General features: G+C 42.5%; 1 protein-coding gene and 1 long non-coding RNA gene across 4 annotated transcripts in view; one reads left to right on the top strand and one right to left on the bottom strand.

Moving 5' to 3' along the window:
* Positions 1-25,752, bottom strand: part of LOC103616386 (neuronal acetylcholine receptor subunit alpha-7-like) — a 57,693-nt gene that overhangs the window by 29,773 nt on the left and 2,168 nt on the right. Inside the window, 1 exon segment of the mRNA XM_017735424.1 lies at positions 11,062-11,201. Within this exon segment, the coding sequence (XP_017590913.1) occupies positions 11,062-11,201 (140 nt within the window).
* LOC108446994 overlaps positions 1-25,752 on the top strand; it is a 26,140-nt gene extending 388 nt beyond the window's left edge. The window contains exons 2-5 of one of the 3 annotated variants that reach the window (XR_001862340.1): positions 2,761-2,918; positions 3,252-3,327; positions 18,850-19,964; positions 22,986-25,752. This is a non-coding gene — a long non-coding RNA (uncharacterized LOC108446994). Of the gene's footprint in view, positions 1-200; positions 2,919-3,251; positions 3,328-18,849; positions 19,965-22,985 lie in introns of those variants that run through there. The other 2 variants (XR_001862338.1, XR_001862339.1) reach the window with 2 other exon arrangements.

Genomic DNA, 25,752 nt, shown 5'->3' with positions numbered 1-25,752 from the left:
GCTTCTGAGAGTGGACCCACACTGGAGAAGTTCACGGAGAACTGTCTCCCGTGGGAGGGACCCCACGGTCTCACAGGGGAACAACTCCTCTCCCCTGAGAAGTGGAAGAAAACCTCGGGTGATGAACTGACCAAATCCCCATGCTCTGTCTCCCTGCACTGTTGGTGGGAAGAAGGGAGGGGCTGGGGGGAAAAAGATGTTTTAAGGGCTTATTTTACTTCTCATTATCCTTCTCTGAGTCTGTTAGTAATAAATTCACTTTGCAACTTTAACTTGAGCCTGTTTTGCCCTTGAAGCGTTTTCTCACTCTCCTTAACTCATGAACCCTTCATTAACTTATTTTTCTCTCTCTGCCCAGCTATGGCGGGGGAGGGGGGGGGAGCGTGGGTGCCTGGCGCTGGGCCATTTTAAAAAGTCAGGACACTGACTTTACACTGGGCAGGCATTTGTCCAGGTGTAGCTCTCTTGCTAAGTCCTTTCTAGAGAAGGACCCTGAGGAACCAAGGAAAAAGTGCCTGCTGGGGCTGTCGAGGACATAAGGGCCATGGGAATCTTGAGTTTGAATCCACCCCCTATTAGAGCAAGAGGCATTTCAGAGCCGAGGCATCTATGGAGCTTTCCCTCTTCGGGGTGGTTTACTGAGCCATGTAACTTTGCATTCTGTAAGGAAATACTTTGGCCTTTGCAGTGGACTGGTTGCCTTGCCTTTCCAGAGCTGCAGAAGAATTGCAAATCCTGCCATCTTTATCAGGACCTGTGTACTGTAGGCACCTCTAAAATATCTTGGCACAGAAAGGAATGTATTTTTCTGTTACATAGACACTCACAAACAAATAACCTGGAGCATGTGTGTGCTTTACTCTATCTCAGGAGAACACTGATCACTTAGCTTGCCTAAGTAAAAGCTAATTATTGAGCTCGGGAAGTGCTGACGGCATTTCCCTCGCTCTGTGTCATTGGTTTATGCAGAAGTGTTTAAAGGTTAGGTGAGAGGATGACTTTCCTCCCAGGAGAAAACTTGAATAACCTATCACACTGCTTTTTCTGTTCAAGATTCCTGCCTTGGCACTGTCAGCCTTGGCAATGACCTTCCCCCTGCATTGGGCTGGCTCTCAGCTCCCATCTTTCTGTGCAGCAAAGCACTGAAAGCAGCCCTGCAAAGATTCTGGTGAGGCTGAAAATGATCAGCTCCCAGAGGTGTTTTTCCATCACTCCCTTGGCTGTCCTCCTGGTTTGCAAATGTTCAGCTCCGACAAATAATTTTGCTCCTGTATTTAAAAACGCTGGAAAAGCTGTCATCACTAGTGAGTGCAACACTTGCTCTCTAAATCCTTCCTGTATTTATCTGGGTCATTTTCTCCCCTTTCTATCTCCAGCCTGACTCCAGTTAATCCTCTGCCCTGGATATCTGCTTATTCCTACAGCCACCTTTGACCCACAGAAAGTGACAGTTTGGTTTGTTCTGGTGCACATGCTGCGACATGTGAATGTTTTAGTTTGGTTTTCTTCTCCCTGCCATAAATTCAAAGCTTATGTATGTACATCTGCCTGCATTGTGCACCACTGCCTGTCAATAGATTCTCCCTTGCCAGGTCAACATCTAAGTGAAATATAACTGCCCTTAGCCACGTAATTACGCAGGCCATATCACGTGGACAAAAAATCCCGAAGTCCTTCCTGGTTCAGTAGTGACGTCATATGATTACATGTCATCTTCGTAGCAAGGTATTTATTACCAGGTGACCAGCAGGAGTCATTAATTCTTGCCCTCTCGCAGAGCCACAGAAGTTGAGTTGAATCAGCCACTGAATTATTTCAAAACAATGATCAGAAAAGTCCCAAATTGAACAAGTAACTCTCGGAAGTAATGTGTGACTACTTTGGGACTACTTTGGTTAATTTTTACTTTTTTTTTTCCCCACTGTTTTCGTACCTGAAGATCTGAAGACGAGGAGAGAAACAGTCAAGTGACACAAAGACATTGACATGGAAACTTGGAAAGTTTGTTAGCAGAGACACTGATCTTTGAGTGAGATCTTATTCAAAATATCCACTGGAATTGACCAAGCTTTCAAATGCTTGTTGTGAAGAATGAGACAACTCCTAGTAAAAATTAAAATAATTTATTAAAAACAGAAAAATTGAAAAATTACAAAAATTAGCAAAACATAAAAATTTGGGATCCTAGTGGCTCAGGAGGTATGCCCCAGGAGCGCAGGGATTAGAGATCTTCAGGCTTAGACAGCACTGGACCTCTGGTGGAAGAACTTGCAGTGCTGGGCTGACTTTTAGCTAATCCAAAAGTCAAGGAAAAATTATTAAAAGCTCCTTAATAGGAGTAAGGCTTTAACACCCAGCACTGGCGTCCACTACATCTAATCTGCAGTGATCTCTGCGCTTGCTCTGAAGCGTGCCTTAAAAAAATATTAAAATACATCTCCTACATCTTAAAACATTTGTAAAAGTATACAATGAACATGGGAAAAAAACCTCTTATAGTGTACAAGTGGCTTAAAGTTTGAAAAGGGTTTTTAACTGGGAAACTTTTAACTGGGGGATTTTAACTGGGACTGGTACAAATAAACTGCTTTGAACAAGTGAAAACACTAATAACAGAACTTGATTTCTGTACCTGGGCTGATGGGTTAACTTTAACATTCAATTAAAAAAATTGTTTAACTCAAAATTAACTAATTAAAGCACTTAACATGCAAAGATCAAGCTAATTAGGGATTTCATGTATGACACTTGTATTCTCAGTTTGTGACTGCACAGGCACTCCTTTCCATTGCTGAACCACCAATCTGCACACAATCTTCAGCTGATTATCTAAAACTCAGCTCAAATGCGTCGAATGGTTGAAGGCTCACAGAACCAGTAATTTTGAGGAGTGCCCAGGTTGCCTTGGCAACATTCAGGTAAGTATCGCTGGACAGCCTTTGTATTTCAGGGGTCTCGTTAATAAGCTGGAATAAACCTTGCCATGGTAACATCAACTACATAGGAATACCTAAAGTTTAAGTACTTCATCTCAATTCCTTTAACAAAGCACCCTCAGGAGGAAGATGGAAATCAGACAGGAAGGCCCAGAGTCAAGGTGAAAGACTGTGGAGAAAAACAAAAATACAAAGGAATAACATAAGAACAAACACCTACTGAGTATTTTGTTGCCCATCAGCAACACCTTTGTTGCTCAGGGTTTTCTCCTACAAATGGTTGGATGTGATGTCTCATAAGTGTTTTTCATCTAGGGTTGAATCACACTCCCATCTGATGCCACTGGCTTCTGGAGGTCATGCCTTTCTTGGGCCCCCCTGTGTCGCAGAGGTATGTATTCTTTCACTGTGAGCAAGCAGTGCAGTCTGCCTTTGGTCTTTCCACTGTGTAGCAGCTACTACAAAGGCAGTGTCCCCTGTCTGTAACCACCTGCATTCTTCTCTCCCCGGAAGAGCAGTCTGGGGGAGTACCCTTGCATCTGTATCTGCTGCTTTCAGCAGTGTCTACTCACTTGCTTTTGAGACAGGAACTTTGCATATTGGAGGTTTTGGCCACTGTCAGAATACATTCCTCCCCTTGCAAGCCCCTGAGACAGGAGCACTCACTTCTGGTGAGAGTGGAGAGTTCAAGAGAACCTTGTACTGGGAGGAGCACACAGCATTGAAACAGGGACTGTTCCAGAGAAGCCTGCAAACACAAGGGTGCCAATCATATTCCTTAGGCTGTATAATGCATGGGTATCAAAGTCCTCAAGAGGTATTCCTTGTGAAAGCCTTGGCTCCCTGTATGTCAGAGACCAACCAGATATGGACGTTAAATGCAAAGGCCTGGATACAAAAGCCACTGCAGCAAGTACTGAACCCATGCATTCCCTAAAGGTGAGATCAGAAAGAAATAAGGGAAGAAATGCCAGTTTCTGTTGCCAGTCAGGGCTTCAGAGTAGGCAGCCCTCCCACTCACTGGCATGACTGGTGACTGAGAGTCTCCTACTTGATTCATGTCTTACTTGCCTTTTCCCCCAGTATTTTCCAATTTTCCCTGTGGTGAAAAAAGGCAGTCTTGTTCTTGCCCTGCCCATGCGACAAGACTTTCAACTACTGCCTGGGGCTGTGGGTACTTGACTTAGGAAACTAATTTTATTTTTCTAGGTTGTATGTTTGCACTAGTCCCTGAAGATCAGGACTCCTGTGAACTGTGACACAATGTAGACACCAACACTGGTCTTGAGACTGTTTAAGTTCCTCCACAAAGACCTGCAAATTGCAGGACTCCCTGTCCCCACAGTTCTCTGGGATCCTGGGATCCTGGGCACCAGCTTTGTCCCACTGTTTCAAAGATACTTCTCATGAAAACGCCAGATGCTGGGTCAGAGGGCCTCACATGGCCTTCCAGCACAGTGCTGCTCTCTGACTGCTTGAATAAACTGACATACATCCTTAGTTCCAAGGGTGTTATGTCACCATACAAAAGCAGTCAGTCCTCCATTAAAATCCAAAATGATCCACACATAGCATGTAGATGGTTTTTATATTCTCCAGGGTGGATACCTCCTCCTGAAATAGGCCTCCATGTATTTTGCACACAGTTGGCAGGTGCTTCAACAAACAGGACTAGACACAAATCGTTATTCCAGGATATTAATTATTAACTGTCCTTTCCAGCATTTGAAATCACAAGGAAAACAGCAGAGGGATGGTTGAGAAAACCAGCCCTGAATACTTATCAGAGACTCACACTCAGTCTATCTGCTAAGTTGCCTTTGCTTTTTCTTTCTATATTTGCATGCTGCTGTGACAGCAAAAAGTAAGGGAATGGAGGCCTGTTTCAAAACTCAAGTGATCTCTTAAAGTCTGTGATCAGGGATAGAAAATGGGAGGAAAGGTTTTTACTGAGAAGCTGAACTCACTGTCTCTCAGGACTCAGAGAAACTAAGAAATATGAGGTTCAACGCCACCCCAACAGTTTTGGCTTAACTGCTTTATTGCAAATCCTTGATGCCTCAGATTAGTTACCCAAAATTAAGGAACATACATGAGCTCAAGATCTAAATTCCCACATGTACAAACAACAGAGTACAGTCTTTTCACCAGACAGACAGAAAATTGTTTAATTATCGTGAAATGCCCAAGCTGGATGACCACAACTAAAAAGCTCAGAAGGAAATCAGTCTTTCTTTTGCTGGAGCCATTGCCACTAAGTACATCTTGGGGAACCACGCTGAAAGAAAACAAACCATGGAATTGCTGCTCACTAGTGAACTGCTCCCACTCTGCACTGAGTGGGGCAGAAGTCAAATAAAATAAAAAGATGCCAATAAGGTTTAGGTAACAAAAGCTCCATCATAATGTTTCATGCAAGTGTGTGCAAGTAGTATTAGTCAGGAAGCCATGCTACCCATGGTGCTTAACTTCATTGTCCTAGCAAATTCACATGTTGCATGTTTAATTGGTTTAGTGAGACTGGCATTTTGACAATGTCTTGCACATAGGAGACAGCCAAAATAATAATTCATGTCTCAATTAGCCCTGAATTTCCCAATTTTCAAGATCCTCCCATGCTAATGGAGAGGAATTTTATTTTTTCTTCACAGAGTTGAAAATTGGTCACACTAAGTGAGTTCTGTGACCAGGAGAGAGATTTTGGGATTTAACTCTAATGAATCTGTTGGTCTAGAACCCTTTCTGCAATTTTTCTGTCTGGAATTTTAATGACTACTATTCATGATCACTAATTACTGATTTTCAGCTTTTATAACGGTGTCCAGTCTGTTTTTCTTCTCAGTTGCACCATTTTGCATCAGTCTCACTGCTCTTGCAAGATGAGAGTGAAAAAAACTTTGCGGAAATATACATGGTTTGGTAGAGGAGGTCTTTCAAGGAGAAACAGAGTTAAACATCGCTCACAAAAGCTATGCAGGAAGCCCACAAATAAATGCAAAGGCATTATTAGGAAAGGGAAAAAAAAAAAGATACTTTAATCTAGAAGGCCTGAAAGAGTCAGTTGAATGGTCAAGCTTACATTGTTAAAGATATCTATCTGTAAAAGATTTGTACGGGATGTACTACAGGGATTATGGTTTAATCCATTAAATACTGATACTATATTGGGAATAACAAATGAATAGGTGCTTATATGCACAGCATATTTTTATTTGTTTCTTTGAATTACTTGTCTGTTGTTCTGGGTTTACTACATAACATTCAGCATTGATTTTTGTATGTTTGATGGTGCTGGAATGAAAGGTGGGAGAGGATGACCTAGAAGCTATAAGGTCAGTTTAAGAAGGAAGAGGTGAATTAGAGCTAGAAAATAAACCTTGAACTTTCTGGCCTTTCAATACATCTGCAGAAGCAGCCCTAGAAAGCTTATGAAACAAAATAATTTAAAACCAAGGATATCAACTGCTAAAGGCATTCAGATCTGACAAAGATTTTATGAAAAAGCCAACAGTAGGAGGACAGGATGCACCCCAGGGCCAGGCATAGCCTTGCGTCCTGCCTTCTCAACTTTAACTTCTGGCACAGTATACTGACAGGCAGCCTCTAGCTTTGGCAACTCTCACTCAGATAGAGAGCTCCCCAGCAAAGAGGTCTGAGCTCCTGAGGACTGAGTTCAACAGTCCTATTATTTGATCAGTAGATCACCTGAGAAATGAGCAGGCAGGTGAAGGCAGCTTCAATGTCAACAGATGCCTGCATTTAGAAGTTGTTCTCTTACCAAGCACTCCTAAAAAACCTCACAAACCAACCCAAAATAACAAAAAACCCCAACTCCTTTCAGGGCTGTAGTCTCTGATTTAGGGGAAACCAGTGGAAGCTTAAGTTTGAATCCAACATTTTGGTAAGTTCTGGGTACATAAGGCAAAAATATCTGTGCTGCTAAGCTAGTATGCTGCTTATAGCAACTGCACCTGAGTGCTCGGTGAAAGTATGTGAGGATCTTTTCCCTTGTTTTCTGTGAACAGCAAGGCACAGATCCAGTTTTCAGGAAAAAAACCCAGAGTCTTTGTTTTTGTTGTCCTACTAAACTATTACATTACCTTGTCTTGCTGGTTTTCAAAAATGTGGAGCAACAATGTAGCAACAACATCTGCAGTTTTAAAGTGAGATTGTTTGCAAGCATGTGATTAGGTTTGGGATAATCCTGCAGTCCCTAGGATGTACAGTCATTTTACACACTGTGCAATTGAATCAAAACAGTCTGTAATAAATTTTTCCAGATACAGCATTTGTTTTGGGTTTGCAGCCCAAAATACAGGAAAATGATGTATTTTTTGGCTTCCGGAAGTGCAAAATGATTCATGGATTGTTAGGCGTGGTTTCCCACTCGTCACTTCAGTCCCATTTTTGTCATTATGACCTCTGACATTGGCAGCTGGAAGGCTGAACATGAATGAGAAAAGTACTACAGGACTCCACCATATGCAGGGACCTCAACAGCTGTATTTTTTGTTAATAACTTAACAATGGAACCACGTATACACCCCTTCAGATAAGGTCTCCTGCAAATGCCAACAGGAGCAATGAAAACCATCACTCATGATGACAAATAGTTTCCACCTAGCAGGTTCCTTTTACATGGTGCCAATGGAGAATGCTTGCATTTCCTGTGCTGCCGAAAATGTCATGCCCCATTTCTTAATTACACTAGCCTCACCAACTGACTGCACTCTTAGTCAAAATGAGAATTTTTGTTCCAGGTACTCTTGGATGTCTACCCTTGCTTGGGTTGGCAGGGCTTGGCAGTGCCTGACAGTGCTCTGTGGGAGAGAAAACCAGCCAGTGCCCTTCTGATGCACAGGGAGTGCCTGGGGGTCAGGCTCCAAGCAAAAGTGACCCTCAAAAATGGCATACACATGAGACAGCTCAGCATGAAGTTGTCCTTACACACAGAGGACAAGCCAAACTGAACTGAACCCTGCTGTTAAACAGGGGCTGTAACTGTCTCTTTCTGCTCATTTGTTTCCTGAATGTAATGGGCCTGTCATGGCTGTAGTTATGAATTAATATAATTTTGGGGAAAAGTCCGAACCCTGAAGTCCTTCATTTGCATTTGTCTACCACAGCTGTGACAAGCAGAGAACATGTTCTTCTCAGCTTTGAGTATGATGGCTGTCTTTGAATGCTAAAAACCATACATACCCTGTGTAGGCAAATACATGCAAGTAGAAGCAGAAAACCTAATCCAAAGCAGTCATGCTTTGACCTTTTCTTTGAATGGTTGTAAGAAGAGGAGGTGAAATTTTAAGTAGTTACTTGTAGTACTGCTTGGAAAACCACAGTGATCTCAGAGCAGTCTTTTCTCTCTATGTAGCAGAGTGCGACTAGATTGGCACCAATGCTGTTCTCAGCAGGCTGTCAGCAGAAGATGAATTTAAGATTAATTACATTTTAATACAGTATGTGTATAAAATAGACGTATGGAGGTACGTCATGGAACCTGTCCCAGATAGAAGTGCTTTAGATGTGATACCAGGTTTTGGCATGGGTAAGGCACAAGTTTTTTTGAGGATCAGTGGCAAACCCCTTCTCATTCCCATGCAACAAGGAGATTTGTTTTCATCTTCTTCACATTGTTTTCTCCTGCGAGGAAACCAGAACACGGTCCGCTGTCTCATGCCCATTGCAGTGACTGCTTGCGAAGCATCTCATTGAGTCCAGCAATGCTGTAGTATGCCTTGGCACATGACACTTCACTGAGCATGAGCATTGTTTCCTCCCCAGGGAGCATGGTGTAAGAGGTGCCCTCATGCTGGGACCCTGCCTAGCACCCTGCACTTTTACGGTAACAGACCACGCTGGACACACAAGTCCTCAGAAAGAGCAACTTTTCACTTTGTTAATGCATACACTATTGCCAAGACTGTGATACTGTCTAATGTCTTCCCCAAGTGAAAGCTGTGCACCAGCTGCTCTGTCTTCTGCCAGGCAGGGCAGCTGAGGAGGCAGAGTCAACTCACCCCCAGACTCCCATCTGAGTGAACAGAGATGGCCACTTGGTTCGCCTCACAATGTCTCAGCTGATAAAGGTTATCTCCTTTTAGCTTGACTGCTTTTCTTTACATCACTGTGGCTGTAACGAGCCTCCTTTGAAACAGACATTTACTTCAGCAGCTGGGGCAGACAAATGCTGCTGTCTGTCCAGCCAGCAATGGAGGATGAGGGGCTCACAAGTACAGTGCTTGTTGCTGGCATATTTCTGCACTGATTCCTGATTTAAAGACCCAGGGGATCAGTGTTTTGTGCATTGTCAGGCTGGTTGGTTTACTTGTTGATGCTACAATGACCTTTTTACTATAGAGACTTGCCTGCCAAGTGATTTTCTGTCCTCCATTGAGGAGACAGGCACGTTTTCACAACATATCAGGTGACTCTGGATGTTTTTTAAAACACCTTGAGTGCAGTTTGCAAGACCACAAGCCTAGGACAGGTCATTAATTCTGATTAAAACTGATTAACATCTAGCATCTGTATTGGGTGCAGAGATGTAGGGAAGAAAACCTTCATTTCTGATAGGTATGAACATTTAGCATACCTACTTCCTATTGTGGACAAAAAAAAAGGAACAGTGGAACTAAACTTCTTGTAAGGGACATTGACATAATGTAGATAAAGTGCTTTTTAAAAAATGCCAATTTCCTTACAGGTTGGGTTTCATATGTGAATGTGAAACACAGGTGAAAAATTGTTTTATGTAACTCCGGGCTTTGAAAATGTACAGTCACAGCCCTATGGCTGAAGAGTCCCCTTTAGTACCTGCAACCTTCAAATTAGGTTGAAAGAAAATGCCACAGAAAAAGAAGGGCTGAAGGAAGATCTTTGGAGCTGAGACACCTCTGCTAAACCTAGAACTGCTTGCTGAAATTTACTTGAAATTAGCTGCAGGAAATCTTTGCTCTTCCATTCATGTAGAGGACTGGTTCACAGTACTGATTTCTTCTCTCTTCCAGTTCGATGCAGTTGGTAACATTTCAAAACAGAAAGATGCTTACCCTATCTGGGTGGCTGCTGCCTGCCTCCAGGAATACCACAGCTGACTGGACCTGCCATTTGCATGTTGGGATGCTGGGGGGCTACACCTTCAGGGTCCTGCTTACCTCTCCAGGGAGAGCACCTGGTGTACCACACATTTTCAGAAAGACTGTGAGAGCTTTAAAAAGTTTAAATATTTGAGGCTTCTGTTAATTTACTTTGCAACTGCACAAATTTTTCCACATCTCTCTCTCTATTCCTCATTCCCCCCATAACAGTGACAGGGGATCAGAAACCAGCCCCAAACACTGTTTATGGAAAAGGCAGGATGAAGATAAGAGCACTAGTTTACAAGAGCCTGTTTGCTCTGCTGACAGGGTGAAGATGGTCAAAATTGTTCTCCTGGCTCATTTTTCTCATATAGATGAAAGAAATCCTGTCTATATATATCACAGTTTATCATACAGAATCCTCTTCATGATGAAAAAAAGGATTTGGATTATTATGTTAAAATTTTCCATGGGTCAAATCTCCAATTCTGTAAAAGCATGTTGTAGTCAAGACAATTAGAGGGCTGTGCCTCCAGGTTTTGCTTTTACGTATTTCTAAGCTCATTTCAGGGCAGACTCATTCCGCTGCAGTGCATGGTAAAAATATGATGGGAGAAGAGGCTAATGCCATTATAATATCTAATGAAAAAGTGTAAGTGCAGTGATAGTAGCTTTGAATGCTGCACATGGTCTTGAGTTATTGCATCCCACACAGCTCTGAGAAGAAAGTATCATTAATAATTTGTAGTAACACATAGCTTCTAATTGATTGAATTCCTTTTTCTGTTTAAAACAAATGGACAAAATATACATAATTAATCTCCTTGCAGCTCAAATTGTGTCAGAAATGGCTGTGCTTTTAGGAGGATATTCACTCCTCTAAAGTGTCAAAGCACGTACTCCAGCATTTAGGGAGGATGCTTAGCAAAAGACAGCCAGCCTTCATTTCTGACAGCCTGATAAAGAGCAAAAGTATGTCTCCTAGATGAGAGATCAGATTTGTTATGCTGAATGGGTGCCACAGAGAAGAGCAAGTAACTTACCACGTCAATTATCTGCAGCAAGGAAAGCTGGAGCTCGACTATGAGTGGTTGGGAGTCATTCACTACAGGTCGTTCCAGACGATTGTAGTTCCTCAGCAGCTCTCTGTACAAGCGTCTCTGGCTTTCACCCTGCTGAGAGACTAGAGCAAAAGAAAGGTGTCTGTCATTCGAGCTGGTCACACTGTGACCATTGCTTGTCTGTTTTGTTGAAAAACCCCTCTTATTAGGTTTGTAATTAGAAAGCAGTTCCCAAAAATATCACCCAAATTCTGCACATTAATGTGACAGACACAGCTTTTCTGCATTATTAAAAAAACCCCACAACCAACTAACACTCTTATTCATTACTAACATTCACAAACTACTGAACAAAATTTGGGGCTCTGACTGAATGTTCCCATTTCTTGGAGTTCCTCTTGCTGATGGTCAGTAGAGTTGTGGCTGCAAAACCACCAGCTTCCTGGAAAGCAGTCACAGTTCTTTCATTTGCTTGTTCTTATTTCCTAGAGACTGGCTACTGTGAGCCAGCACTGGTATTACATAGACAAACTGTGTTTTTACTGAGTATTGGTAACAGGTATCCTTATGTCTTACAGCTGATGTATCAAGCTTTTTTTTATGCTCAAGAAATACTAACAACCCTTCTTCATATCCTCTTCAGTTTTGTGTAGCAGTCTTTCCAGGCTTTGGGTTACTTCCCTTGACTTTTTTCATTCTGATGGCAGCACACTTTGTTAACACCTACTGAGGTGGTGGTATGAAGGCTAGAGTATCTGACAGCTGTTACAGTGATATTGAATTTCTGGTAATACATGCTTAACTCAGTTTCCACTGGGAACAGACTCCACATGAAGCCGTCATGCAAACAACTGAGCATGTTAAAGATAAGCAGAATTTCAGTCTATGCCTAATTTCCAAGATGCCCTACTTCCCAACTTTGGGGTGGGTGTAGAGAGCATCCATCTAACCTGCATGACCAGGCTTCCTTGCCATGACAACTGTAAATGGTGAAGGTTTGGTTAACTTCCCTCAGCAAAGCAAGCAGTTTGCTGGGATACACTGCTCAGAACCCTGGTTCCCCCAAAACTGTGTAGATCTTGGTGCTGTGACTAGTGGCAGACTGAGTTCTACTTAAGAGCTGCACCTAAGAGAGTAAGGGTCATGGACTGCAGGTTCCCTGAGGTCAAACCAGTCCTGTCAGCATGAGTGTGTATTCTCTGAACTGTGTAAATTCAATTCCTGGCAGAGAATCTGCACTCTAAATCATTATTACTTTGGACTGAAGCATTTTTCATCCACTGCAGCTCCCAGTCTCTGTGTGTGATGGTTTTTTACCACTTGATTAGAGCTCTGCACATTGAGACCAAAACTTCTCTCACAGAAGTTGTGATGAATATTTTCTTGACAGTGCAAACAAAATATAACAACCCATTCGGCCTTCCCAGTCTCTTACTGTGCTTAGCAAACCCTTCAAGACTGAGAAAAGTTGCCCTACAACAAAGCAGACAAGCCTTTTAAAACTAATAATAAATTAAGTTTATAAACCCTTCACAGGTCTGTTTAACTTGTGTTCTCTTCATTTTTGCTGATACTCAAGGGAGCTTTGTGACTTTCTAGCATGGCAGTGCCTGGTAAACAAGAAATAAGAGTATTTTGATTCACTTGGTAAATTACACCAACACATCAATTTCATGGGGCCTCTCTCTGCTTGTGTAATACTCTACATGATCATAGGCACCCAGAGGAGCAGATGCTGTAAGCATTCCTTCAATACCCCTTGCTGACACCTCAGTATTGGATGCTATGTTTTCACCAATGGCAAAAAGCTCTGACCACAGGATCTCTCTTTCACCATCTTAAGTAAGCTTCCCTGCTTATTTAAGCAGTGATTTGTCCTCTGTTATGGCCTTTCCAGTGCCTCAGCAGGCCCAGACTCATTATAAAAGTCTTGTGTGGAAAGGAAACCCGTGAAAATCACCACACATTTTACTGTGGTAAGAGGCTCTGTGTTTGGAGCGTATTTGCTGTCCTTTCACTCACCTACCCACCCATGTTCCTGTGCTTTAGGGAAGAAATGACTTCCTGAACTATTGCTCTCATCTTGAGGACTTATGTAATACTTGTCTTTAACCTTTCTTTTAAACTGGCTGCCTCAGCTTTTACAAGGGAAAAGTGTCCTTCACTGGTCTCTGGACCCAACTGGGCGGCTGCATGGTGCACTGAAGCAGGCCCCCAAGGGAGGTCTGACTTGCAGAAATCTGAGCATAACTCTTTGGAAAGCTGTCTTTGCACTGTGTGCTTCATCCATGCTGAAGCCAAGCCCCTTTCCCTGTTAAATTTTGTGAGGTGAAGTAGCCCAGAACTGCACCTAGTTTTCCATCCTTTCTTCCACTCTCCCCTCCGTAATGTGATGCTAATACTTTGCAATCTCTTGTATTCAAAATTGTTAACATAGTTGCAGCTGATCTATTCTTAGTCTGCCGAGCTGGCATTGGTGACCACATATTTGTGTCCTGCATGGTTTTGCTTACAAAATGACATGGATTCAGAAGCGATGGAGCCTTGGGGTGTCCTGGCAAATAGCCATAGCAGCTGTTGGTACCACAAAGAGCTGGCTAGCCTAATCACACTGCCATTGCTCTGCTACAGCTGCTTTGGAGAAGGGAACTGAGGTGGATGTCTAGTCTGACTTGTATGTTCACAGACTTCTTCTTTAAATTGTAATTTTCAAATACTTAATGTTTCATACTCCAGAAAGATTTCTGCTTTTTTCCCCTACAATGTTTGTGCTAATGCACTGTGACACTACAACTCTGTGTGCTAAATGGAGTGCTTGCTGGCAATGGGGAAGCCTGAATCTCTCAGGAGTACGTGGTAGAATAGGCTTTATCACTGACTACTCCTCAGTCACAGAAGTTTAACCAAAAGCAGTGGGACTACCTCATCTTTTCAACTAGGTTAGATGACGCATGTCAATATTTAAAACTGCCAAGTCAGTCTCCAAAAACCAGTGCCAGATTTACTTGCCTATGTATGTTACTGGTAAGTAAAAGTAACTGGCAAAGGGCATGATATTTTGTAGGTAAAGGATCTGAGAGTTTTTATGACCCACTGCCTCTGATAGTGTCTACCTTATTTCTGAAATATCTTTGAAGCAGTAGGAAAACATACAAACTCATTAAAATTTGAGGGAAGAGCAGTGTATGGTGTGTACCTCAAGTTTAGCAAGACTTTTGACACCATCTCTGAGAAATTCTCACAGACATTTGTCTATGCCTTACAGGCAAGATAAGTGAACAGTGAAGTGGACAGAAAAGTGGCTGAACTGTCAGGCTCAGAGGGGTGTAGCCAGCAGCAAAAAGTTCAGTGGAAGGCCAGCCAGTGGTACTTCAGAGATGGATACTGGGGACAATGCTATTTAACATGGTTATGAATGATGTGACAGAGAGCACCCTTAGCAAGTTTTCAGATGGTACAAAACTGGCAGGAATGGATGATACAGCACATGGTTTTCTGCCACTCAGATGGACCTTAAAAAACTGGAAAAATGCCTGACAGGAACCTCATGAAGTTCACTGAAATAAAGTCTGAAGTTGTTCTGCACCGGAGGAGTAATCCCAGGTACCAGGCTGGGGGCTTGCTGGCTGGTGAGCAGGTTAGCAGGAAAGCCCCAAGGAACCTTACAGGTACAAAGTTGACTATACGCCAGCAATGCACCCTTGTAGCAAAGGTCACCAGCATCCTGAGCTGCAACAGGAAGAGCCACACAAGTAGGTCAAGAGAGGTGATCCTTCCTCTCTGCTCAGCACTGGTGATACACACCTGGAGTGCTGGATCCAGTGCCGGGGCTTATCAGTGGAAAGGAGACATGGAATTACTAGACCAAGCACTGGATTGTTCCTCAGGATTTATTCTTGGATAATCTGAAAATGTTCCCTAAACTGCTCCTGGAGTTTGCAGACAATTGGGAGGCACAACGCAACCAATCCCCTGATGGTTTTATGAAGAGCTCTGTGGAAAGCAGTTACTTTAGTAGTCATGGGCTACATTAAACTTTTAAACACCTCTCTGAATTCCCTCCGTGCTTCTGCATGTGCAAAGACGGCTGCAAGAGTCCCATTGATTGAATGACATGACCTATAAAGTGCTACCAATCTTTTGAGAATACATGCTACAGTTGCGTTTCATCTTTCTTTCCAGGATGTAATTGCTGAGAATTGCACAGCAAGGGAACCTGCAGCTAGGTCTGGCCAGATTATCCATATGGCATCCCCAGGAAGGACAGATGCCCTCTCCTTTCTAGGAGCTGTGCTGCCATGTCTGGTCTTGGCTGGTTGATTTTCCTGCTCTGCTTTGCATGCCAAGGTCCCCATGCTATAAGGCAAGAGTCCAGCCCTTCCAGTTCCCCGGGTCTGTTCACAAAGTGGTCAGCTTCTTAACTGAGAATCCTGGTGTGAGACACATTCTGGCTTGCTGTGCACAGTAAAGAATAATGAAACATTAACAAGATGATAGGTAGCAGACCATGAATTTCCACTAGTTTTTCAGCAATGGTACCTGCATTATCAACCATTCCACTTCTGTTTCATGGTGCTCCCTGGTTTTGTTTTCATGATCTCTCAACTTTTTGAGGGGGGCAGCTGCTAGCTGTTTTCTAGCCATTGCTCATTTCTTTATACAGAGACCTGAGCCTGGATACACAAGTTAGAATTTTATTCATACAAGATTATTGGTACCTGAAGTGGTTTCCAGACAAAATACCATATTCTTTCCATATCACTTTATACTAACATATATGCACTCTAACTTCCCTCTGAATTAGAAAATGTCTCAGTTTTATTCTTGTTTTTGAAGACAGTTCCTAGAATCATCTTCATATATAATCTTTTTAAAGTATATGATAAGATACAATCAACAGCATACTTCTGGTCCATCACATTGTTGCTTTTATATATTTTTCCAATATATTGGAAAGTATTTTTATGAGGTATTTTTGAATACTTCATAAAAGGTCTCAAACTGCAGATACTGTGGTTGTGACATTTATTTACTCCCCTTGTACCTTCTGCAGGTATTTCACCATATCTATATCACTTTTTTCTCCCTGTACTGTTACTTTGACATGTACCTTTTGTTTAGGTTTATTTGTTTGTTTTACTGTTTCATAAAAGAAAATGAGTGAAGTTCAGGCATTTAAAAAAACCCAAACACAATAGTGCCATTATACTGTGAGGTATTGTTAAGTTTAGTTGTGTAATGATTGTATTTAACTTTGTTATAACTGGAATATTTACAGAGGAAAAATCCATTAAAAACTACTGTTATCAGAGCTAAATCCTAGAACTTTAAACTGTTTGCCTAAAACCTTCAGACTCCTCTGCCACTGCTCCTCTTCTATTATTTATTTTCTTTTTAGTTTATCACTGTACTTCTGTAGGGATTTTTAGCTATTGCTTTCAAAATCCAAATAGAATGATCACAGGAAGACATACACACACACAGACACAATATCCAATAATGAATTATGAGGGAAGTAACATGAGATGTATAAGGAAAAGCAAGTTGTTTCACAGACAATTTCATTCGCATAAAGAACTGCAATGGCAAGAGCACTTAGAAAATGAGGCATATTCTAATGATTTGGAAGCTACAAAAACAACTTATTTTGAATATTTTGCAGATTTTTAAGAATGTAAAGCATGTCACTGCCATATGTCACTTAATCCCCAGAGACACAGATGTGTCCCATCTACTTTTGTTCTTATGTGCAGCATTGTTACTTTTATCTGTGGCTGCAAATGCATTATTCCTTTCAATGCCCTTTAAAATGCATGCCATCATGCCTTCAGGGAAGAGGATTCACATAAGAAACAATGGAATCACATCAGCTATCTCCACCCTGTGTGTGTCTGTGTGTGTGTGTGTATTTATGTGTTGTGTATTTTAATATTTCCCTCATTTAAAACCTCTTTTTAATCTACTTCCCTTCTGGGTAATCTTTGACTCTAATCTTTGTCTCTCGCTATGACGATTGTTTCTGCATCTTAAACACAAAATTCATCAGATACCCAGAGGAATGTGAGAAATGACACGATTTCCTAGGCAAGGAGGACCTAATATTCCTGAAACTGGTCATTTCTGTTCTTTCATAGCAGATAAAGAGTTCCCAGCAGTGATGGGTATTAAAAAGGTATCCTAGGAAAGGTTTCTTTTTAAAGACTCTAGGTACATGACAACATGTTAGAACTATGTAATGAGAGGATGGGCTTATATTTTTGGTCTTACTGGCTTGGTGCAGGTGTTTTAAAGGCTGAGTTATGAGTTTAAGGTAGAGAGACACACTTTAACGTATTAACAGTGGGATACTTCTCAAACATGTCATAGTTATCTAAACTGCCTCATTACTCCAGGTCAGAAACATAACTAACTCTTGCCAGTAAAGGCAAAAATGTACTTTCAGTGTAATGCTAGTTTACATTAGCTCTATGCAGTGCAAGTGTTATTACTACAATAGTAGACGCAGAGGGAGCACAGGAGGAGGAATTCGAGGAGTGATGAAGAGAGGGACTCCCCTTGCTGCACATTACAGAGCACTGTGGCTGTCTAGAGGTGACTCTTGCCAGCCATCCTGGGATTTGTGGAGAGGAGTAGTAAGGCAAAGGAAGTAGTAGGAAGGCAAAGGAAAGAAACAAAACTATAACATAAAAGCAAGATACCAGTGATATGGTCATCAGCGTACTGGAATGGGCTTTGCACTCCCTGCTGCCACTGGCTTGCAGAACATCTTGTCACATGCCTTCATCTCTACATGTTTCAAACCAGTTAACCCAGGAAAAGCCCTTCTTGGGGAAAGCACTATGAAATTCACACTCCAAGTGCCATCAATGAGGCAGCCGTGGCAATATGCACAGCATTCACAGATGGCTCTGAAAAGGGTCAAGTCAGTCTGCACCTCCCCATCAAAAGCCCACTCTACACCATGCCAGGCACATGTGGAGAGCACAGATCTGGGAAAGTCGTAAGTGAACCAACATGTGTAATAATAATTTCTGTGGAAACAGATAGGCAAGTCTGATTAGGCTGAGAAAACAATAGGCAGGAGGAGTTTTTTTTCCTAAACCCAGTGCAGATAATAGCAGTGATAGAGCCTGCAGTGATGTTGTGGTTTAACCTCACACTGCAATTGAGTACCACGCTGTCATTTGCTCACAATCTCCCCCCCTGCAATGGGATGGAGAGAAGAATTACAAAAAAATTACAATAATAACATTAATGAAACATAATAATAATGAGGATGATGATGATGATGATGATGATGAAGAAAAGGGAGACAACAAAAAGAGAGACAGAAATAAAACCCAAAGAAGAGAAATGATGCACAATACAATTGCTTGCCACCCACTGACCTGTGCCCAGCCCACCCCAGAGCAGCAATCGGCTTCTTCTGGTTAGTTTCTCCACTTTATGTACTGAGACATACTAACTTCCCAGGAAGAGAAAAATAAATAATTTTGTCCCAAGATGCAAAGAGAGCAAAGATTCCAAGAGCTATTCCTTAGTCACAAGCATGTTCTCTTTTTTTGTGGTTCAAAGGTGAGGGAGGGATATTGCCTCTAAACCATTGCCTCAGTGTGTTGCTGATGAAGCAGTGGTAATAGGGTTTAATTTATCTGGGCAATGCAGAGGACAGGCTGGAGTGGAAATGATACAGACAATAATACTGTGAAAATGAACTGCCCGATGTGCTCAGAGATGTTGCAGTGCTTCTTTCCCTTTTTTCTTCTGCAGTGCTCATCAGCTGGTTATGATCCCAGAGACGGCTGGTTTCCCAAACTGAACTTCTGCCTTGCCAGCCGGCCACCTGTACTTGAATAGCAAATCTAAGCAGCAAAGGAATTCAGGATGCAATAGGCAAGGCTAGAGATGGCTTCTCCTGCCTTTTTCCTGCATCACTCAAGCCGCAGCTGTTGCCCATGAACAAAGTGTGGGCTCCACTGGCTGCAAGGCACAGTCAAGGCACAAATGTCCAAAGTGAACATGGATCTGGGAATGCAAAGAAAGTTCCAAGTCTGTCTTTACAATATCAGAACTCAAATGCTGGATAATGAGAAACATAGTGTAAGAGCCCTCTGAAAAGGATGGGGGTTAGTCTGATGAAAATTTTGACTGCACCTTGAATAGTTGCTAATTTGTTCAGTGCTTAGTACGTGAACTGGGAAATATGGAGATCCATTTTCCTAAATCTGAAACAGTTTCTCACTTGGAAAGGAAAACTTTCATAACATACCTATAGATGAGGTGGGAAAGAAGTCTGAGGCTTCAATGGTCGATGTCTTCAAAGAGAAAGGGATGAAGGGGTGTGAAAATTCTCACCAAGGAGTCTGAATTTATTTCACATTGAAGAGAAAAGCTGCTTCTAATACTGTCTTGATGAGGTAAATGACTGGCTCTGAGCAAATTGGACTTGAGACCAATCAAACAAGGTTTGTGGAGGTCTGACCTAGGACACTTGAAACTGTATGTGCTATGCTTTGGCGGACTCAGTCCAGATTTGTTTATATGTATATGAAGTGGCTTAAAAGCTACATCTCATTTTTTGTTTGAATTTTTTTTTCCCCAGACTTTAAAGGTAACAAGATTACAGTGACAGCTGAGTGTTGGTTAGCCTTGATCTGTTTTCAGAACGCTAGATGATACTGTCTTTTCCTTGGATACATGGCTCAGGTCCCGGTTTTGTTGGGATCAGTGGGTATATGAAGTATTGGTCTCTCCCTGCTGCACCCTGCCAGCCAAACCTGCATTGGCTCAGTCACTCATCCTGACTAAGAGCAGAAATGAACCACAGTGAAACTGAGGTACTGAAGAGCGGAAAGGACTCCACTACTAAAGAAGTAGTAAAGTAGGTATGTTTTATTCCAGCGCTGGGACGCACGGGGGATCGCTCCTCCAAAATCATGCGTGCCGACAGCTGCATTCAGCTCGGTATTTATCGGGTTACAAGTTCCATATTCATTAAGTTTCGCAGCACGGCTATACATATTCATCACCTAGCCCCACCCAGCCTCGCTTCGTATTATAATGAACCCAAAAGTCATTTACATCCGCGTTGCGCTTGCGCAGTGTTGTTTGGCGGTTTTGGTAGGGGTCTTCTGAGGGTCTTTTTGATGAAGTCAGGAAGTCTTCCTCATCCTGAACTTTTCACCTTTCTCCCCTGCACATGCTCTTTTGTGCCCCTGGCCTTTGAGACTGGTTTGAGCTAGTTCGCAGGATATCTGTTTGAGACTCCCCCTGGTTTTATCAGAGGTCTCTTATCTTTTCTTCCTGCCCTGGTATGCTGACCAAGCTAGATGCATTGTTTCTGACAAACTAATTCTCCTGCTTCCCATCCCCCTGATTCAGTGCTTCTAGACAATGATGATCTGGGGAGCCTGATTTTGTCCTGTCTTTACCCTGCTGATTTTAAGCTTTGGTAACTTCAGTCTAATGCTCCTGAATTATGTCAGTGCAGACAAAACAAAATTAAAACAAAACTGGTGCCCTGTGTGTCCAGGGGGAGCATGATTGTCATCCTGTAATACAGTAGCAATGCCTGCAGATGGGGGATGCTTGGTCTCTGAGTGAGACCAGAATGAGCCTGAAATCCAGAAAGTGATCCTGTGCTGCCTGGGCTGCCCTCTTGTATTCCCCAACAAAGACTTCCTGAGTCTGCTAGAGCATTTTGACCCAAAGGTGAAATCATTTGCCCATTTGACAGAGGCCTCCTTTGGAGAAAGATGTCTCTTCTCCTTACCCACAGACCTGTTTCCCTTAGATTTCCCCTTTCCCTGCCCTACTGCCCCCTCTTTGACATCATCAGGCAACACCTAAGTAGATCTGATGGTGCCAGGAGTGCTGAACTGCTTGAGCTGAGATACCAATCCAATAAATTTAAATGATAATTGGTGACCCTAATATCTTCGGAAATTACATTAGAAGGCTTAGACCTTGAACAAAATGCTACTGCAGACAGTATGCATCAGGACAGTTGTTTGGTTATTCTAGAAAGGTAAATCTTTCACTTGGAGCTCCTGGAGCTGCCCAGTTGCCTTTCATGTATTGTATGTGAAGCCTGAACATGAACAGGTTCAATTCAGTGTTTCTGCCTATTTGCCAGCTGAAACAGTGCGAACTGCAAACTACCTAGCAACTTCTGATTTAAGTCTTGATCTCTTCTTCCCATTGTTACAGTTTCTCAAGCTGGATTTCAGTTTGCTGACTACCTTTCTAAAATGACACAATATTAAAGGGAAAGCACTTCATCAATTGCCATGACTGCTCTATCATTTCTGCAGGCTCTTAAAAAAAACCCCGCACAAGATGGGTAAGAATTATGTAATGTATTATCTGCATCATTATATGACTTCCTGTGTTTGGTTTTTCCCAAATGTACTGACTCAGAGGCAATGAGAACATTAAGCAGCATCATCCTCTAAAGCCAGCCTGTGCTCAGTGAGGCCCACTGCAGGACATGCAGTTAGCTCTGTGTCATGAAGCCTTTCATACGACAGCACTGATCCCTTGGAGTGAGTGGAGTGGAGGCCACTGAGATAACAGGCTGCTGTAACACAGCAGACAGATTAGAGATAAAGAGATATTATGCCTTTGATCCGCTTGGAGATGAGAAAACAAGGGGGAGTTCTTTTGGCTGCCTTCAGGTTCCATGAGGAAGGGTTCCATCATGAAGAAGGCAGGCTCTTCTGGGAGGTGCACAAGGACAGCACTGGTTAGATAAAGTTGCATGATGGAGCACTCCCACAGTACTAAGGAAGCCCTTTTTTCCTCCAAGGGTACTCTGCACAGGGGACACCACTGTCCTTGGAGATGTCTGCAGCTTGACTCTTCAGACAGCAACCCAATAGAGAAGAAGGGTTGGCCTGGGCAACCTCTGGAAGTCCCTTCCAGCCAAATTATTCTACCACTATATGAATCTGTATAGACAGACCCTCTCTCACGTCAGCTGCCACAGACACATCTTTTCCAATTTACAACTTAATTTTCTCCCTTGGCATGGTGAAGATCTAAGTGACCAGTGATGCTTTTCCATGTAACCACAGCTGAGCTTCAGGGAACACAGTGTACTGTCTTAGTCCAATCTGCAAAGTGACTTCAGCCTCTTTGAGCTCTCAGTGAGAAATGAGACCTCCTCAAGCCTGCCTTTCTTCTAAGTAATTTTTCTGTCCAAATCTATGTTGCAGTAAGAATAGAAATGAGGACTATGGCTTTCTCTTCAACATTCTGGAAATGGTGCTGAAAATATCAATTTCTGAATGGTGATAAGGTTTTCAGACATCTGTTTCAGCACTCCATTAAGCACAGATTTCCTAATTGAGCAAAGCCAATTGATAGCAAGGCAAGACAGAGACACCTGCACCTCACTGTTTTCATGCCTAAGTACTCAGGTATGACCACAGGTTCTCCTTCCATTGAAATTTACTGATTTAATTGCAAGCCCTGGCAGGGGAGATTTTTACTTCCAAACACTTCACCTGATTCTGGTCTTAGCCTTCTCATCAGCTGTTTTGCTCAATGCAGGAAGTATTTGATAAGCAAAATTCTTTCTTCAAGCCGTATTTTCTCAGGAGTGTGTTCTAAAACAGCAATAAACTCCTGTCTACCTTTCTCATTCCCCAGGGTGATACTGATTGCCAGTGCTAGCCCTACCTGTCTCAGTCAGATCTGATCTCTTCCTTAATTAGATTATGTAGGATCTCTACATAGTACACATCTTCAACCAACCATGTCAGGACTGATACAAAGGGTTTTGATCTACTTTAATCACACCCTAGAGCTGAAGAGACTGTATCTCCCTCCTTGCTTGTCATATACAAATGAAATTGTATATGCTACCACCATCACTAACTCATGTTCTTTTCCATATCCCTTAGGAAAATAAACCAGAGAGAAAAAGAGTTCTGAAGCTGTCTTTAGGAAATGAATCCTCTGCCTGGAATGGGAACTTCTGCTCTGAGACCATCAGAAAACCCTCTGAGCTGGAGCAAGGCTGAAGGCTCCCAATGTGCCATCTGGTATCATCCCAAAGACCAGATGGGTGCTACTTTCTCATGCACTGTATCTGCTTCTGGATCACTTCCTACATGCCGAGTGCTATACCAATAGGTGCATATAACAATAGGCACAGGTGATGTCACGACCCAGGTGCATTTTCTGGATCTTCCCACTTTTTCCAGTGATATTTGAGAAGAGCTACCACAAGATTTAGCTCAGATCACTATCAGCAAATGTGCAGAGAAATACCTCCAACTTTCCTGGAGCTTGGGCCAGCTCCACTGTCGCAGCTGTGCCTATGATAATACAGATCAGCCTTAGAGCTGTGCCAGTGAATGCACATAGAAGATTAGTGACTGAACACAAGGTCTGGTTCATTGAACTGAAAAGTCAACCTCAAGAAGCAAGCATGTACAGCAAGTTACTGTAGCAGACAGTAATTCAGAGGAAATAGGGAGTTGCCTAGGACTCTGCCTGCCTGTCTTAAATGTATTGACACATATCAGTGGCACTAGTACTCTTGATCAGAGCATATGTGCGTGTGCCATGGACAAGTGCATTGACTCCCTCTGGCTCCATGCATACATGATGCCTTAGCATGCTCTCAGCATTCAGAGGGATCAGCCCTGGTGTCTGCGCTATTAGATATTAAAAGAATGGCAGGGATCTGACAGCAATTTCCCATCTCTGCAAGTTGCACGTGTGGCATCTTTTTATGCCATCAATATGGAAGAAAAGACCTACCAGTACAAGCTAAGGCCTAGCTCATACCTTTTCTATTTTAAGTATGTTTCAGCTGTATTGTTATCTTTGAAATTGTATCATTCAGTGCATCAACATAGAGAATGTGGAGAGCTGAGGTGAATACAACCTTCAGATCTCCAATTAAGGGTATGAAAGATTCTAAATTATCTTTCACACCTGGTTCTACTGTGATAACAGTTATGAGATGTAAAAGTAGAGCTACTTCACCAACCAATGACATTACACTGTACTCTATTATGGCACAGGAATCCTTTTATCTGTTCAACTGTGTCTCTTTGGAGTAAATGAGTTTGATTAACACACGTCACTGCAGTTCCATCAGCCCTACACAGCCAAGGCCTGAAGTTTAGACTCCCTATACAGGTATTTAAGTAACATTCTTTGTTTTTCCTACTACACAGATCTCTAAACTCATGTCACCTCAGTCTAATTAGATCACATTAGAGAAATTATAGCTTGGCAGCAGAACCTGGCCTTCCAAGGCTGTCTTGCCAATGCTTCTGCTGTTGCAGAAACAGCACCTGCTTGCATGGAAGTGAACCAAGAAATTTGTGATGATTTGCTCCTGGAGGTCATCAGTTGTGTTCTGACATGATCACTAGAGCTCATGGAAATAAGCAAAGGTGTGAGAAAGCACGAAATGGGTGTAGCACAGCTATCCAACTCTGTATTATGAGTGAGCCAAATAAAAGCTGCTTTAGACCAGCTGAGTACACCAAGTCAGGCTGAATTACTTCATCATTTACATCTTTGAGCTGGTTAGCTCACTTGCAGCATCCCCTGCCACAGGATTTATCTCATACAGCTGAGCACTTATATTCCCACCAGACTGAAGAAGAAGGTCGCTGTCCTCAGTTTGCCTTTGGCTTTGTTGGGCTTTTCAAAGCCATATGGCCAGATATGACCCTGATGGCAGTCTGTACAGAGCAAAGAAACAGAGAGGTCTGACTCTGCTCTGTGTGGCATGCGGGCACTGTAATGGTCTCACTTGAGAAATAAAAAAGGATATAAAGGCACAGAAATTGGAATACATGGTTTGACTGGAGACTAGCCAGGTGTGTGTTTAACTTCCCTAGCTGTTCAAACCCTGTAGATGCCTGTGCCCTGAGCTGAAAGTAACTCCTCAGAGAGGCTACGTGCCTTTGTGGTCACTGCAACATGTTTCTCAGAACGTCCTTGCAGGGCTGTCTGCACTTTATCTCTCAGACTGCACCACACTCAAAAAAAGGGAGAAGAAATGGGTCTGATCCCTCCTTTCCAATCACTCCCTGAACCAGGGTTTTCAAGTCCCTCCACCCAAGGTTGTTAGGTAGCTGCTGAAACTCACTGGGTCCTTCTACATTCTGGGTACTCCTTCAAGGATTGTCCCCAACCTGGAAGGGATGTCTGACCCTGAGAGATTTCACCTGGGATCTAGGAAGGTTTAAAACCAGTTTCCTGATTTTCCTAATGCCCATGTCCAAAAAGTGCATCACCAGTGGTTCAAGAAGGAGGGCTGCAATGACCTAGCTTAAATGACATGACTACTGGGGCTCCTAGAATTATTCCAAGTAGAGTCAGGTTGAAGCAGACAGTTGAGGAAAGTACTGGAAAAAAACCTGAGCTCTTCATGTGTTGTTTTGTTTGGTTTTTACCTAGTTTTTGTCACAACTTTCCTGTTAAGCAGCCCTACAGGAGTTTTCAGTACTTGATAAACTGTTATAAACAATGTTGAAACAACTCAGCACTATGCAAGAGTGACGTTAGTTATGATCTGAATTTGCTGTGACTTCCATGTCGGTGAATAAGGTATCCAGGGGAAGTTCATCTGGAGCTACTGTTAAAAAACTCTGCTACTGATAACATGCTAAGATCATCTTGACTAAAAAACTCTGCTACTGA

This window comes from Corvus brachyrhynchos, unplaced genomic scaffold (genome assembly GCF_000691975.1).
Source record: "Corvus brachyrhynchos isolate BGI_N302 unplaced genomic scaffold, ASM69197v1 scaffold22, whole genome shotgun sequence".
NCBI classification, from domain to species: domain Eukaryota; kingdom Metazoa; phylum Chordata; class Aves; order Passeriformes; family Corvidae; genus Corvus; species Corvus brachyrhynchos.
The sequence above is the reverse complement of the archived record's forward strand: the minus strand, read 5'-3'. Positions and strand labels throughout refer to the sequence as shown.